This window comes from Bos javanicus, chromosome 7 (assembly GCF_032452875.1).
Source record: "Bos javanicus breed banteng chromosome 7, ARS-OSU_banteng_1.0, whole genome shotgun sequence".
Taxonomy (NCBI): Eukaryota; Metazoa; Chordata; class Mammalia; order Artiodactyla; family Bovidae; genus Bos; species Bos javanicus.
In genome coordinates this window covers 51,860,443-51,875,757 of record NC_083874.1, presented here as the reverse complement: position 1 = coordinate 51,875,757, position 15,315 = coordinate 51,860,443, and the positions used below count along the sequence as shown (strand labels likewise).

The following is a 15,315-nucleotide window of genomic DNA, read 5'->3' as shown; positions in this document are numbered from 1 at the left end:
GATCAGAAAATCCACAACAAGGTTACTCTTTAGGCATCTCCTTTAATGGCAACCCACTCCAGTATTCTTGCCTGGAAAATCCCATGAATGGAGGAACCTGGTAGGCTACAGTCCATGGGGTCACAAAGAGTTGGACACAACTAAGTGAATTCACTTTCACTTTTCACTTATCTAAGTAGATTGAATTTCGGTGCTTTTTTCATGTATTTAGCCATCATGATATAGTTTTCTTGTTAAGTAATGGGCTATTTTATACTAGTTTATAAAGCCATTTTTTAAAGCAGAGAAAATGAGATTGGTCAAGCTTGTATCAGTAATGTCTACCACTTTGATTATCTGAAATCACAGAGGGAGATAAGTCATATAAAATAAACATGGTTGCAACAATATACTATTACTGAAGAGAGAAGTTTTCTGAAAAAGGTAGGGTGGGATAGACACTACAAAAGGGACCTATTATTTAAAATTTTGAAATAATATTTCAGTAACATTCATATATATTATATACAGAAGGTTGATGTAAAGAGAGCAAAAGTCTAAGTATAGGAGAAATTGTAGTCTTTTCCATTTAATACAATTGTGAAACAAAAACATGCATTTTGCAGACATTTCTCCATTAAAAAATTTAAGACAGGTAGGCATAATATGATTCAATAGAAGATATAATAATAATTCATTATATTTTATGATGCTCATCTCCCAAGTAACCACAGTATCAAAAAATTAGGAAGCGGTTTCTGAACAACAATCAAACAGAATGCGTCTTGGGTCATCTTCATATCAATAGTGTTTGATGACAAAAAGTTGAAAAATTAAATGTTTGTGACTTTGCAATAATGAAGTTGAATGATCTTTCCATCAAAATAGAATAAAGAGCATATATATGACTATATACTCAAGAAAAATTGCTAACCTTAACTAGGAAAATGAAGTCAGCAAAAAAAATTCTATATGAATCTAAAAGCAAATGGAAACTGTATTTTGAAAGAATTTCCAACTCCAATAAACTAATAAATTCCTAATTGAATCCAAAACCATTCAGAAAGTCTGAGTTTTCTTCTACATTAATCATGGACCCCCGGTGATTGGAGGCAACAGACTTTAGAACCTTGAACTCTCTGGTCCCAGTTCCTCCGGTCAGACACACTTCGTACTGGTAGCTCTGGGACAGGGTCCCCGTGCCGCTGACGTCCACCAGATGGCCAGGGAAGTGGCCCTCGAGCACCGGGCAGCGACCCGCCGAGGTCGCCCCAGCCCTCCTGCACAGCCGCACCGCCACGAACACCAGCACCGAGAAGAGGAAGAGCGACGACACCGACGCCAAGGCCACCACCAGGTAGACGGTGAGCGGGTCGGCCGGCGCCGCGGCCGCCGCTTCCGCTTCCGGGGCCGGCAGGTAGGGCTGCGAGAAGCCGTCCACCAGCAGCACGTGCAGCGTGACGCTGGCCGACAGCGGCGGCTCGCCGTTGTCCTTGACCAGCACCACCAGCCGCTGCTTGGGCGCGTCGCGCTCGCTCAGCAGCCGCGCCGTGCGCACCTCGCCGTTGTGCGCCCACACGCCGAACAGCCCGGGCTCCGTGGCCTTGAGCAGCTGGTACGACAGCCAGGCGTTCTGGCCCGCGTCGCCGTCCACCGCCACCACCTTGGTCACCAGGTAGCCCGGCTCGGCCGCCCTGGGCACCAGCTCGGTGCAGGGCGCCGAGGCGTTCTGCAGCGGGTAGAGCACGAAGGGCGCGTTGTCGTTGGCGTCCGCCACGAGCACGCGCACCAGCGCCTGGCTGCTGAGCACAGGCGAGCCGCGGTCGGTGGCGCCCACGCGGAACTCGAAGGCTCTTAGGGCCTCGTAGTCCAGGGACGTGAGGGCGAAGAGGTGGCCATTGTCGGGGTTGATGGACACGAGGGAGGCGAGGGGCACGAGCGGGTCGGGGGGCGGCAGCAGCGAGTAGGTGACCTGGGCGTTGGCGCCCGCGTCTGTGTCTGTGGCGCTGACGCTGCCGATGTGCAGGGCGGGGCTGTTGTTCTCGCGGACCCACAGGGTGTAGGAGGTCTGGGTGAAGGTGGGGGCGTTGTCGTTGACGTCGGACACCAGCACGGTTATGTTGTGCTCGGTTTTCAGTCTTGGGGTTCCCATGTCAGTGACCGTGATGGTTATGATGTACTCAGCTTTACTCTCTCTGTCCAGTGGGCTCTCTGTTTCCAAGGTGTAGAAATTCTTGAAATTAGGCTTCAAGAGAAATGGAAGGTTGTCCTGAATTGAGCAAACCATCCTCCCGTTGTCTCCAGAGTCTTGGTCTCTGAGGCTAAAAACCGCGACCACCATTTCCGGCGATGAATTTTCTGGTATGGGGCTGGTAAGAGATGTTACGACTACTTCTGGCGGGTTGTCATTTACATCTACAACACTAACTAAAATTACTGATTTTCCTGAAAGGCCCCCACCGTCAATGGCCTGAATATTTATTGTGTAAGACTGAAGTAATTCGAAATCCAGAAACGCTTTTAAACGGACTTCACCAAAAATTGGATGGATTTCAAATGTCTTCTGTATGTCTCTGGAAACGTGGGAAAATGAGTAAGATAGTTCTCCATTTATTCCTGCATCTAAATCTGTAGCAGACACCCTGACGACCAAGAAGTCCAGAGGGCTGTTTTCTGGTATCGGAACCTCATAGACGGACCTCTCAAACTGTGGGGCATTGTCATTGATATCTAAGACCAACACACGCACCAGTGCAGTTCCAGACCTCGCTGGAGACCCTCCATCCAGGGCTGTAAGCGTTAATCTAAGCTCAGGCTCCTTTTCTCGATCCAGAGGTTGGTCCAGTAACAGCTCTGGGTATTTTCTACCGTCCTCACTGTCTTGCAGTTTAAGGTGGAAATGAAGATTGGGATTTAACGTGTAGTTTTGGACACCATTCTTTCCTACATCTAAGTCCTGGGCGCTATCCATTTGGAACGAGGTTCCTGGAGCAGTGCTTTCTGAGATTTTCAGAAGTATATGTTTGTTTGTGAACGTGGGAGTGTGATCATTTATGTCTTCAACCCAAAGCTCAGCCCGAAAAAATTGCAAAGGATTTTCAAGTAATACCTGGAAATGCAATATACATGGCTCGGTAAGATCGCAAAGTGCCTCCCGGTCCGGTTGCTCATTTAAGAGCAAGTTGCCAGTCTGCAGATCCAACCGCAAGTGTGGTTTATAATCGTCAAAGATGACTCTGGCCCCTCGTGCAGCCAGGTCTTCCACACCCAAACCTATGTCTTTCACCACATTGCCTATAAAGGAGCCGATCTCCGTTTCCTCTGCTACAGAATACCGCCAGGTCTCTGAACACACCAAAGACCCTCCCAGGAAAACAAAGAAAAGCAGCACTTGCCTTATCTGCTGAGGGTTTCCTTTTCCTAGCTCCATGGCTCCCTAGTCAAATGCCTTTCTGCGGAAACATTTCAATGCAATCTCAAACAGCTTCTCTCATCTATCAGCATGAACCTTTGGGAGCCTGAAGACTTGCAGTTTTGTGGCAAAGGAGTTTCTGGCTCCCTAGCTTTCTCTTGAAAGCCTCTTTTAATCACTGGTTCTCCGGCACTCCCAGTTCTAAAGGTTCACGGAAACCAGAGCGTCTGATGGTACAAATATTTCCCAATGTTATCCTGCAGCGCCACCACGCGACTCTGCAGATTCTCAGGTTTTAAATATAGTCAAGTAAGTTTGAGACAAAATATTAATTTATCCTATTTGTTGATGATGCAAAAGGTATTTTCTCCTGTTTTCCTATATTTCTCCTATATTTCTTTTCTGAGTTTTTTCTTTGTGGTATGTGATGCTGTTACTTTTACGTCTTTAACACAATAGACTACAATCTCTAGAGCTGTGGTGGATATAAAAAGCGTATTTAAGGTATCATCCCAAGCTAAGTTATGCTCCCTCTGAAGACAATATATAAAACAACTAAAAATAGTTAAGAGGACTCTTTTATGTAATTGACTTAGTGAGCAAGAGTTTCCAAGGAAAATTGGAAATGGGACCAGAGAACTTAGTCTTCTCTAGGTATCGGCAAATACACTTCAAAAAATGATAAGGATAAAGGCATGCACTGGAAACTGAACCTGCTATATGAAAACAGTTGTTCAGGGGAAGCTGAACAATACTGGCTGGGTAAATGGTACTGTTTATTTAGGAATACTCCATAAGTGACCTACCTGGCATTAGTAGAAAGTAAATGCTCATCAGTATTGAATAACATAAGATATGTCCAGTTTCTGTCAACATTTTTAAAAAGTTGAACGAACTGGAGCCCAGTTTAGTTGTGGAACTTAATTCTGTTTTGTACACCCAAGCCTTTCAGAGACATAATTCTACATATTTTATTCCTCCATTCATTAATTTGTTTGGCAAATATTTATTGAGCATATACTTTGTGCTAGGCATGGTGATTAGTGTTGGGGTAGAATGGGAAACAGACAGACATAGTTTCTGTCCTGAAAGATGGAGGCAGAAAAGTGATCACACATTTAAAATAGAGCATAATGAATGCCATGATAAGCAAAAGTTCATGCTTGTATAAGAGCATAGATGAGGGTCACCTAACCAAAATTTGGAAGACAGGAAAGACTTTTCTGGAAAAAGTAAATTCTGGTTTGATACATGAAAAATGAGTATGAGTAATCCAAATAAAAATTGGACATGGGCTAAAATTTCCAACAAACTAAAAACATGGTCGTACAGATCCAAAATGAAAGAAGTGTTTTGGAAGAACTGAAATAGGATCAGTGTGGCTGAGCCATAGAGCAAGAAGAGAGAAATGGTGAGATTGGAAAGATCAACAAATAATTTTGTAACACATGCCAAGGTATTTGGACTCTACATAAATAGAAATGTGAGATTATTGAAAGGTTGTAAGTAGAAAAGTGACATGACCCAGTTTTATTTTTTAAAAGATCATCTTGTTTCAGGGTTGATGATAAATCACAGAGGAGTAAGACTAAAGGCAAGGGACAGATTAGTAGTTGTTGCATTAATACAGTTAGGTGATACTGCTCTCATCTACAAATGCAGTTATAGAGTTGTATTAGGATAATAAAGATAAAATATGCAGTATGTGGTGATTAAACAGAGTAGGATAAGAATGAGTAAATGTACTTTTTTTTTTTTTCAGGCTTAGGGAACTGGGTGAGTGTTAGTTCTGTTAACTGATAGAGTGAACACAGGAAGACCAGAAGGCATACGTATAGAGCTAGAGAAAACATTTAGTTTTGATGAAGGGAAAATTTTGATGTAAAACATGTTGAGTTTGAGGTGTCCATAGAGCATCCATATAAATTATTACATAAATAATCTTACATTATATAAAGTGAGGAAGGAGGTTTGGGCTGCAGAGAAAATTTGGGACTTATTGATCTGAATGGTGACTGAAGCCCTTAGAGAAATAATGTAAGTTGTAAATTAAGAGAAGTATGTTTGAATTTGTGATTTTAGAGATGCAGCTCTAAAAGACTACTCTATTTAGAAGTGGTCATGGTCATATAGATCTACTAGACTAGGGAAGAATTGGATGTCACTTGAGATGAAGATAGACAGTAAGTCAAATTCCTGGACTTAGGACTGTAGTAAGGGAGGGACAGAGGAAAAGTATAAGAAAGTGTATTTGAAAACTAGCTTTACCCCATTTCTCTCCCATGATCTTGATTAATTTTAAATCAACTGACATCCAGTTAACTTGATTCCCTTATTTGATGACAAGCAAAGACTATTTAGGCAGGAAGGTTTGCTAATTTCTTTTAGCACTTTGAAGGTAGTTTACTTTTTAAAAATTTCCATTGCTACTGTTGAGAAATTGTCAACATGGAACACAGCTTTCAGTCTATCATGTGTTTAAATACGAAAAGTCTTTTGCCTATGACTTTTCTTTTAAAAAAATTCTGCTTTTTTCAAATTTCACTATGATGTTTCCAGGTATGGTTATCTTTTGTTATCCTGTTAGGCTTATTTGGGTCTCTTGAATCTGTGCACTTATGTTTTCATTAATTCTGAAGAATTCCCAGCCATTTTTTTTTTAAGATTGATTTGTTGGCTGCACCAGGGTCTTCATTGCTGCATGCAGGCTTTCTCTAATTGCAGCAAGCAGGGGCTACTCTCTAGTTGTGGTGCTTGGACTTCCCATTTTGGTGGCTTCTCCTGTTGAGCACCAGCTCTAGGGCGCAGGGGCTTCAGTAGTTCCCTCTAGCAGCATGTAGGATCCTAGTTCTTAGATCAGGGATCCAACCTATGTCTCCTGCTTTGCAAGGTGGATTCTTAACCACTGGACCACCAGGGAAGTCCCCCAGTCATTAGTTTTCCAAATATTGCCTCTGATCAGTCTTTCTCATCTCTCCTAGAATTCTGGATAAATATGTTAAACTTGTTTACTCTATTATCCTTTTCTAACCATCTCCCCCATATTTTCTATCTTATTAACCCTATGAGCTGCATGTGGGATAAGTTATTTTCTGCTCTATCTTCGCTCCACACATTATTTTTTGCATTTAGTTTTCTATTAAACCTTTTATGCAGTTTAAAATTGTATCACATTTTTCAATTATAGGAGTTCTATTTGATTCTTTCCTAATCTTTCACATTTTATTGTTTCTTGTTCCCTGTTCATTTTATATATTTTATTTCAATTGAAGTTGTTAGTTTATTATAGAGTGTGTCTGATAAACTGAAACATCTGAAGTGTTTGCAAATTTGAAAAGTGAAACTGTTAGGCGCTCAGCTCTTTGCGGCCCCATGCACCATAGCCCACCAGACTTCCTCTGTCTATGGAATTCTCCAGGCAAGAATACTGGAGTAGGTAGCCATTTTCTCCGTTAGGGGATCTTCCCCACCCAAGGATTCCCTGGTCTCCTGCATTGCAGGCCGATTCTTTACTGTCTGAGCCACCAGGGAAGCCCATTTGCAAGTTTATTTTTTTGTTTCATGTTTTGTTGGGTTTCACTCATGGTGTCATATTTCCTTGTGCATCCAGTTTTCTTTATATTCAAGTTAACATAAAAATTATTTATATAAATAATTCTAGGCATAAGATGAATAAACCTTCTTTCATAGAAGGTCTCCATTTGGTTCTATCAAGATCTGGGACGACTACTTGTCAACTACCACCTTAAATTAAGTGCAATGTTAAAAATAAAGTTCAAGGCTAAAATTGTACACAAGGGCTCATCAATTTCCAGTTTATTATCATAAAGGTGGTAGTTCTTAGGAATCTGAATTTATTGAAGTGAAGGTCTTCTATCAGCTTCTCAGTATGTTAGGCTTTGATTTTCTCCCCCATATACACCATCAAAATAGAGGTTCACATTTCCCAGAATTCCAAATCCCAGGGAAAAAAATTGATTGGGTGTTGCTTTATCTTTCTGAATTACCTTTTAACATTAACTGTGACCTGACAATGTATTAGTGTTTTATTAAACTATTTTTTTCCAGTAGGAGTGTTGGTATACATAATCTATACCACCCTTACTAAAAATATAAAATCTCAAGGATATTGTTATATCTCAAAATGAGAAGCAAATACTTTGTTCTCATGGAGTGTGGAGAATTGATCTTATTGAGAGGATAGAGAAATAGTATATATATTTTAACCAACTTGATCTGATCAATACTAAATCAACTATGATGCTGCAATCAATTTAAGCAATGTCTTTGAAGAAATAGTTTTTTTTTTTGTCATTGATATTGGTATAGCTCACACTTCCATCTTCACCCTATATGTAAAATACACATCTTCTTTCCTACATCTGTTCCTTCTTCTTTTCTTCCAATATGTTTATATATTTGTATATTTTTACAAGTATAAGATATTATGTATTATATGGATATATTGGTACTGTACTATAAATCTCAGTCTCTTTTTTCCTTTTTTCTTCCTTTTAAAACATTTGGAATTTATCCATGTGATTGTACACCTAGTTCACTCCTTTTCAACACTGCATAGTAAAGTGAAGGGAAATGTTAGTCGCTCAGTCATGTCCAACTCTTTGCCACCCGGGGGACTATAGCTCACCAGGCTCCTCTGTCCATGGAATTCTTCAGGCAAACATACAGGAGTGGGTTGCCATTCCCTTCTCCAGGGGATCTTCCTGACCCAGGAATCCAACCCAGGTTTCCTGCAGATTGTAGGATTGTAGGCAGAGTAAGTTCACTCCTTTTGAATAATGCATAGTGCTCCTTCACAAATATGTTTCACATTTATCAACTTCTTTACTGATGAATATGTAGACAGACTCCCATTATTTGCTTTCCCAAGATAAACATTCTTATGCACATCACTTTGTAAAGCTGTGTTAGAATTTTCTGGCTATATGCCCCAAAGTAGAAATGCTAGATCATAAACTGTGTATATTTTTATATTTTTAGTAATACTAAATTTACATACATACTAAATTTCATTAAATACTATTGAAATTCCCTCAAAATGGGGGTATATGCAATTTTCTATGCATATACATCTATGGTTCCATATGATGTTACCCAAATTTCTCATCTATGGGTGTAAAATTATTTTATCATGTATATCATCAACTAATGAGGTTGTGTGTAACTTCGTGTTCTTTTCAGACTTTGTTTTCCCCTCTTTTGAATTACTTTTCTCTTTCGTCCTTTAAAAAACATTCTATTGGCTCCCTTGATTTTCTGACTTTTGCTGATCTACAGGAGTTATCTGAATAACCTAAATATTAATCCTTCTGAGTTAAAATGTTGCAAGTAGCTTCTCCCTGCATCCCATCTGCTAGTTTATCTGAGCTATCCTCTAGTTTTAAGGTAGTAATGTTTGTCAGTTTTTATCTTTATTGTTTGCGCTTTTCAAAATTTATTACTTTTAAATTGAAGGATAATTGCTTTACAATATTGTGTTAGTTTCTACCGTACATCAACATGAATCAGCCATAGGTATACACATTTTCCCTCCTGAACCTCCTTCCACCTCCTGTTTGCACTTTAAAAACCTTGTTTAAGAAAGTGAAACAAACAGTAAGGTTGTAAAGAGATTTTTACTTAGATATTTTCTTTATATAGTGAATTTTCCAGCCAATTTTACTGGAAAAGTAATCAGTCTCTCCCTCCCCCCGGTAATTTTGACATCTCTTCGGTCATGACTAAATTTTCCTATATAAAAGGATCTGACCTTGAATTTCATTCTATCTGGCAGTGTACAAGCTTGTTTATGAATTATTCAAGTAGAGTATTTTGTTCTTGTCTATTCTTACTCTTATGCATAAGAAAAGTAAGATTTGCTTCTTATGCCTCTGAGAGGTAAAGAGGGTCCAAACATTTTTTTTTCAGGACTGTATAATGGCACCCGACTCCAGTACTCTCGCCTGGAAAATCCCGTGTACAGAAGAGCCTGGTAGGCTGCAGTCCATGGGGTTGCTAAGAGTCAGACATGACTGAGCAACTTCACTTTCACTTTTCACGCACTGGAAAAGGAAATGGCAACCCAGTCCAGTGTTCTTGCCTGGAGAATCCCAGGGACGGGGGAGCCTGGTGGACTGCCATCTATGGGGTCGCAGAGTCGGACACAACTGAAGTGACTTAGCAGCAGCAGTACTGCTTAAATGTCTAGTTAATAAAATTCTCACAACTAGTAAGTATCTGTTGCAATGCAAAATAAGACCAGTAAAAGCTTCATGAAGCAAAGAAAAATTTCCTAAGAAAATTGGAATTTGTTTTACCCATTTCACAACGTCAAGCAAAATTGCATTTTACTACATCATCTAGTCTATAATATTTAATTTTATAAGAGAAATCACAGAAATGTATATGCATAGTAGCTTTATTAGCCACACTACATTCTAGTTACCAAAATCTCCACTGAACTGTACACTTACAGATTGGAGACATTATGATTTGGAACACCATGAGGCATCTATAAGCCATTAATATAGACCCATCCTTTGTGAACATCTGAGAAAGAGCATAAATATTAAGGATTTTTAATATTTACTTTTAAAAATTAAGAGAAAAGTGAACTGAGTTCATTTCTTTAACCGTTTGAATTTTCATCTTAATTCTTAAGAAGTTTTTATCTTTATTCTTCTAGTGGAAGAGTATTTTACTTAAGATGACACCATAAACAATCGAGCTATGTAATGAACACTATAATACAAATTTAAACTGGCAAATGTGGCATATTGAGAGAAAACAAAGCAATGTAAAATAGCAGAACTCCCCTCAAAACAGCATCAACGACAATGAGAAAAGAGGAAAATTACTTAAGAAATCACTAATTTTCAATGTGGTCAGTTTTGTCATAAATTCATGAAAAACTCGATATAACAATAACCAAAACAAATAAGGTACCCTACTATTGAATATGGACAGGTAGCACTTTTACCCTTTATGATGAAAAATTTCAAAGGGAAGAGTGCAATAAGATCCAATATACTTTCCACCCAGTCAACAGGACTTTTAATTTTTGAAGTATCTATCTATGCTTTGATGAAATATCTAGAAGTAAATTACATATATAGTGACATTCCCTAATACTTTAGAATTTACACCTTCAAATAATAATGTCGTCTTGCATAACACCATTATCACAACAAAAAATTAGCAATAACTCCATTACTATGACATTTAGACCAAATGACAAAAAAATCAAAACTATTTTTCCATGACATTATAGCCACTAATTTTAAAGCCACTAAAGCTTTTTAAAGCAACTGCGAGGAGAGCATAAGAAATGATAATACATGCAACTACCATCCAACATAAAATATATTACAGATTGGCAAAAAGGGGCCTACAAAAAAAGGGGGGTGTCTACAGTTTGCCAAGAATAACAAAACATCAGAAGTTTAAATTATTTTACTGAAGGTTGAGTCCAAAGCTATTTCTAAAGTTCTCATTTTCCCCTATATGCCTACCAGTGTCTTGGACTGGAAGATTAGGGATAATCGGCTTCAGAAATTTAAATTCATTCGTCCCAGTACCTCCCATCAGACACACCTCATACTGGTAGCTCTGGGACAGGGTCCCCGTGCCGCTGACGTCCACCAGGTGGCCTGGGAAGTGGCCCTCGGCCACCGGGCAGCGACCCGCCGAGGCCGCCCCGCCCCTCCTGCACAGCCGCACCGCCACGAACACCAGCACCGAGAAGAGGAAGAGCAACGACACCGACGCCAAGGCCACCACCAGGTAGACGGTGAGCGGGTCGGCCGGCGCCGCGGCCGCCGCTTCCGCTTCCGGGGCCGGCAGGTAGGGCTGCGAGAAGCCGTCCACCAGCAGCACGTGCAGCGTGACGCTGGCCGACAGCGGCGGCTCGCCGTTGTCCTTGACCAGCACCACCAGCCGCTGCTTGGGCGCGTCGCGCTCGCTCAGCAGCCGCGCCGTGCGCACCTCGCCGTTGTGCGCCCACACGCCGAACAGCCCGGGCTCCGTGGCCTTGAGCAGCTGGTACGACAGCCAGGCGTTCTGGCCCGCGTCGCCGTCCACCGCCACCACCTTGGTCACCAGGTAGCCCGGCTCGGCCGCCCTGGGCACCAGCTCGGTGCAGGGCGCCGAGGCGTTCTGCAGCGGGTAGAGCACGAAGGGCGCGTTGTCGTTGGCGTCCGCCACGAGCACGCGCACCAGCGCCTGGCTGCTGAGCGCCGGCGAGCCGCGGTCGGTGGCGCCCACGCGGAACTCGAAGGCTCTTAGGGCCTCGTAGTCCAGGGACGTGAGGGCGAAGAGGTGGCCGTTGTCGGGGTTGATGGACACGAGGGAGGCGAGGGGCACGAGCGGGTCGGGGGGCGGCAGCAGCGAGTAGGTGACCTGGGCGTTGGCGCCCGCGTCTGTGTCTGTGGCGCTGACGCTGCCGATGTGCAGGGCGGGGCTGTTGTTCTCGCGGACCCACAGGGTGTAGGAGGTCTGGGTGAAGGTGGGGGCGTTGTCGTTGACGTCGGACACCAGCACGGTTATGTTGTGCTCGGTTTTCAGTCTTGGGGTTCCCATGTCAGTGACCGTGATGGTGATATTGTACTCTGCTCTTTCCTCTCTGTCCAGTGCTTTATCTGAAACTAGGGTGAAAAAGTTCTTGAAGGTCGGTTTCAGAAAAAATGGGAGGTCATCTTGGATAGAGCAAATAATCCTTCCATTTTCTCCAGAGTCTTGGTCTCGGACACTAAAAAGAGCCACAAGCGTCTCTGCGGCGTTCTCTGGAATTATCTTTGTAATTGATGAGATGATCACTTCTGGCGGATTGTCATTTGTATCTATTACTTTCACCAAAAGAGTGCATTCTTCGGAAAGACCCCCACCGTCTGTTGCCTGAATATTTATAGTGTAGGATTGTACTACTTCAAAATCCAGTTGTGATCTCAAATGAACTTCCCCAGATATTGGATTGATTTCAAATGTTTTACGAATATCTTCCGATGCATGAAAAAACGTATAAAGTATTTTCCCATAATTTCCTGCATCCAGATCCTTAGCAGAGACGGTGATAATCCAAGAGCCAACCGGTGCGTTTTCCAGGACCTGCACCTCATAGAGCCTCTGAGGAAATTCCGGGGCATTGTCGTTGATGTCTAAGACCTTGATGAGGACCAAAGTTGTCCCAGACCTGGGGGGATTTCCACCATCCAGTGCTACAAGTGTTAATCTGAGCTCAGGCTCCTCCTCATGATCTAACGCTCTGTGCAGGACCAGTTCTGGGTATATCTTTCCATCGTCGCTGTCTTGAATTTTAATGTAGAAGTGAGAATTGGGGCTAACTGTGTAGTTTTGAAGACTGTTGCTTCCTACATCCAAATCTTGGGCACTCTCCATTAGGAATGTAGTTCCAATGGTGGTACTTTCTGATATTTTAATAACTATTTCATTGTCAAGAAATGTAGGGGAGTGATCATTTATATCTTTGATGTGCAGCTCAGCCTGAAAAAACTGTAAAGGGTTTTCCAATACCATCTGAAAATGCATCACACAGGGCTCCGTGGAGCCACACATCTCTTCCCGGTCCAGTTTATCGTTTATCAGCAAATCCCCAGTCAGCAAATCGAGGTGCAAATGCTTTTCATTATCATCACATACTACCCGAGCCTCCCGTGAAGAGAGCTCCTCCACACCAAGCCCCAGATCCCTTGCCAGATTAGCTACCGAAGAACCGATTTCTGTTTCCTCTGCCACAGAATAGGGCACAGACTCCGGACGCGCCTGAGACAATCCCAGTAAAACAAAGAGAATCAGGACTTGCCTTTTCCGCAGAACGAGTGCCCCTCTGACCTCCATGGTTCTTTGAAGAAACCTTTTTTGTGGAAATTTCTTAGTTCATCCCTAATTTTGCAAACTGAGGCTCTGATCTTTTTTTTTAAGTTGGAAACTTCTGAAGGCTATATAAACCTCCAAGTCTGTAGGCGAAGCGCCTTAATACCTCTCTTTTCAGTGGGTTGGATGTTCTCTGTTCTCATGAATAATGGAGCCCTGTGTTGTAGAAGCACTGTTTTTGTCTTATACTGCAGCGCCACCATGTGTCTCTCTGATTTTTTTTCAGTAAAAAATTTTTTCTCTTTGAACAAGTAACTCATAAACTCATCTGGAGTATTTTAAAGCAATCCCAGACATCATGTATTTTTACATCTAAATACTTCACTAAGTATCTCTAACAGATAAGGACCACAAATTTAGTGATAGAACCTTAATACATTTTATATTCGATCTGTGTTTGCATTTCCCCATTTTCTTTTAAATCAGTATTTAAACAAAATTCATGAAATTCATTGAATTATCACTGTTTTGAATGCTTGACAAGAAGAACCGTTAAAATATCCTGAACTGAAAAAAATTATGTTTTATTCAGGCCATTTCTTGAGTTATTGCAAATGTATTCTCCTCTCCAGTCTTGTAAACACTTATAGATTTCAGTCAGTTATGGTTAATATTGTCATTACTTTTTCACTTGTATATTTTTAAAAACTACATATTAAGGACATGACATTGTCTTTATGGGGCTCAAAGGCTAGAAAATTTGGTAATCACAATATGCCAAAGTAATCAAATGGCATATTATTTGGCATAAATAATCAAAATATGCCAAAATGTTTGCATAGGTAAATAGTAATATGTAAATACCTGGAAGGGACATCTTATACCCAGGAGATAGCACTGCATAGTGGTTATGAACATGGATTCTGGAATCACAGTATCTACGTTAGAATCCTAGTTCTGCTACTCACTGTCTACAGTCATGGGCAAAGTATGTACCTCTGCTTCCTTACCTATAAAATAGGGGTAATATTAATGTTTACCTTCTAGGATGATTATTATAGGAATCTAATGGTTTAATATTTACAAAGTGGCTGGTAAGTGCTTGTTCAGTTCAGTTCAGTTGCTCAGTCATGCCCAACTCTTTGCAACCCCATGGACTGCAGCATACCAGGCTTCCCTGTCCATCACCAACTCCCAGAGCTTGCTCAAACTCATGTCTATCAAATCAGTGATGCCATCCAACCACCTCATCCTCTGTCATCCCCTTCTCCTCCTGCCTTCAATCTTTCCCAGCATCAGAGTCTTTTCCAATGAGTCAGTTCTTCACATCAGGTGGCCAAAGTATTGGAGCTTCAGCTTCAGCATCAATCCTTCCAGTGAATATTCAGGACTGATTTCCTTTAGGATTGACTGGTTTGATCTCCTTGCAGTCCAAGGGACTCTCAAGAGTCTTCTCCAACACCACAGTTCAAAAGCATCAATTCTTTGGTGCTTATCTTTATGGTCCATCTCTCACATCCATACATGACTACTGGAAAAACCATAGCTTTGACTAGACGGACTTTTGTTGGCAAAGTAATGTCTAGGCTTTTTAATACGCTATCTAGGTTGGTAATAGCTTTTGTTCCAAGGAGTAAGCATCTTTTAATTTCATGGCTGCATGAAATTATGATAGCATATATATGCTACCACGTGTGAAATACATAGCTAGTGGGAAGGTGCTGTATAGCACAGGAAGCTCAGCTCAGTGCTCTGTAATGACCTAGAGAGGAGGGAGGGGGAGAGGTAGCAGGGATGCTCAAGAGAGAGGGGATATGTGTATACATATAGCTGATTCATGCAAAATTAACACAACACCGTAAAGCAGTTACACTCCAGTTATATGGCTGCTGACTGATCAGAATGATTGCTACATGTTGGAGTAGCTGTGGAAATTTCTTAAGGCAACAATGAAGTTTGCTGCATCAATGGAATCTTCGTTTCATGAAGTTTCTCTGTAGCCCACAATGCTGTTTGAGAGCATTTTACCCATAACAGAACTTCTTTGAAAATTGGAGTTGATTCTCTTAAACCCTGCTGCTACTTTATCAACTAAG

General features: G+C 41.5%; 2 protein-coding genes across 2 annotated transcripts; both read right to left on the bottom strand.

Annotated features, from left to right (window-relative positions):
• Positions 1-22: 22 nt before the first annotated feature.
• LOC133251383 (protocadherin beta-18-like) lies at positions 23-9,714 on the bottom strand. The gene has a single exon (XM_061423738.1). It carries the CDS (start codon positions 3,407-3,409, stop codon positions 1,019-1,021), a length of 2,391 nt encoding a protein of 796 aa, XP_061279722.1. The 5' UTR covers positions 3,410-9,714; the 3' UTR covers positions 23-1,018.
• A 77-nt stretch (positions 9,715-9,791) lies between these two features.
• Positions 9,792-13,637, bottom strand: LOC133251380 (protocadherin beta-14). The gene has a single exon (XM_061423735.1). It carries the CDS (start codon positions 13,241-13,243, stop codon positions 10,844-10,846), a length of 2,400 nt encoding a protein of 799 aa, XP_061279719.1. The 5' UTR covers positions 13,244-13,637; the 3' UTR covers positions 9,792-10,843.
• Between the last annotated feature and the right edge of the window lie 1,678 nt (positions 13,638-15,315).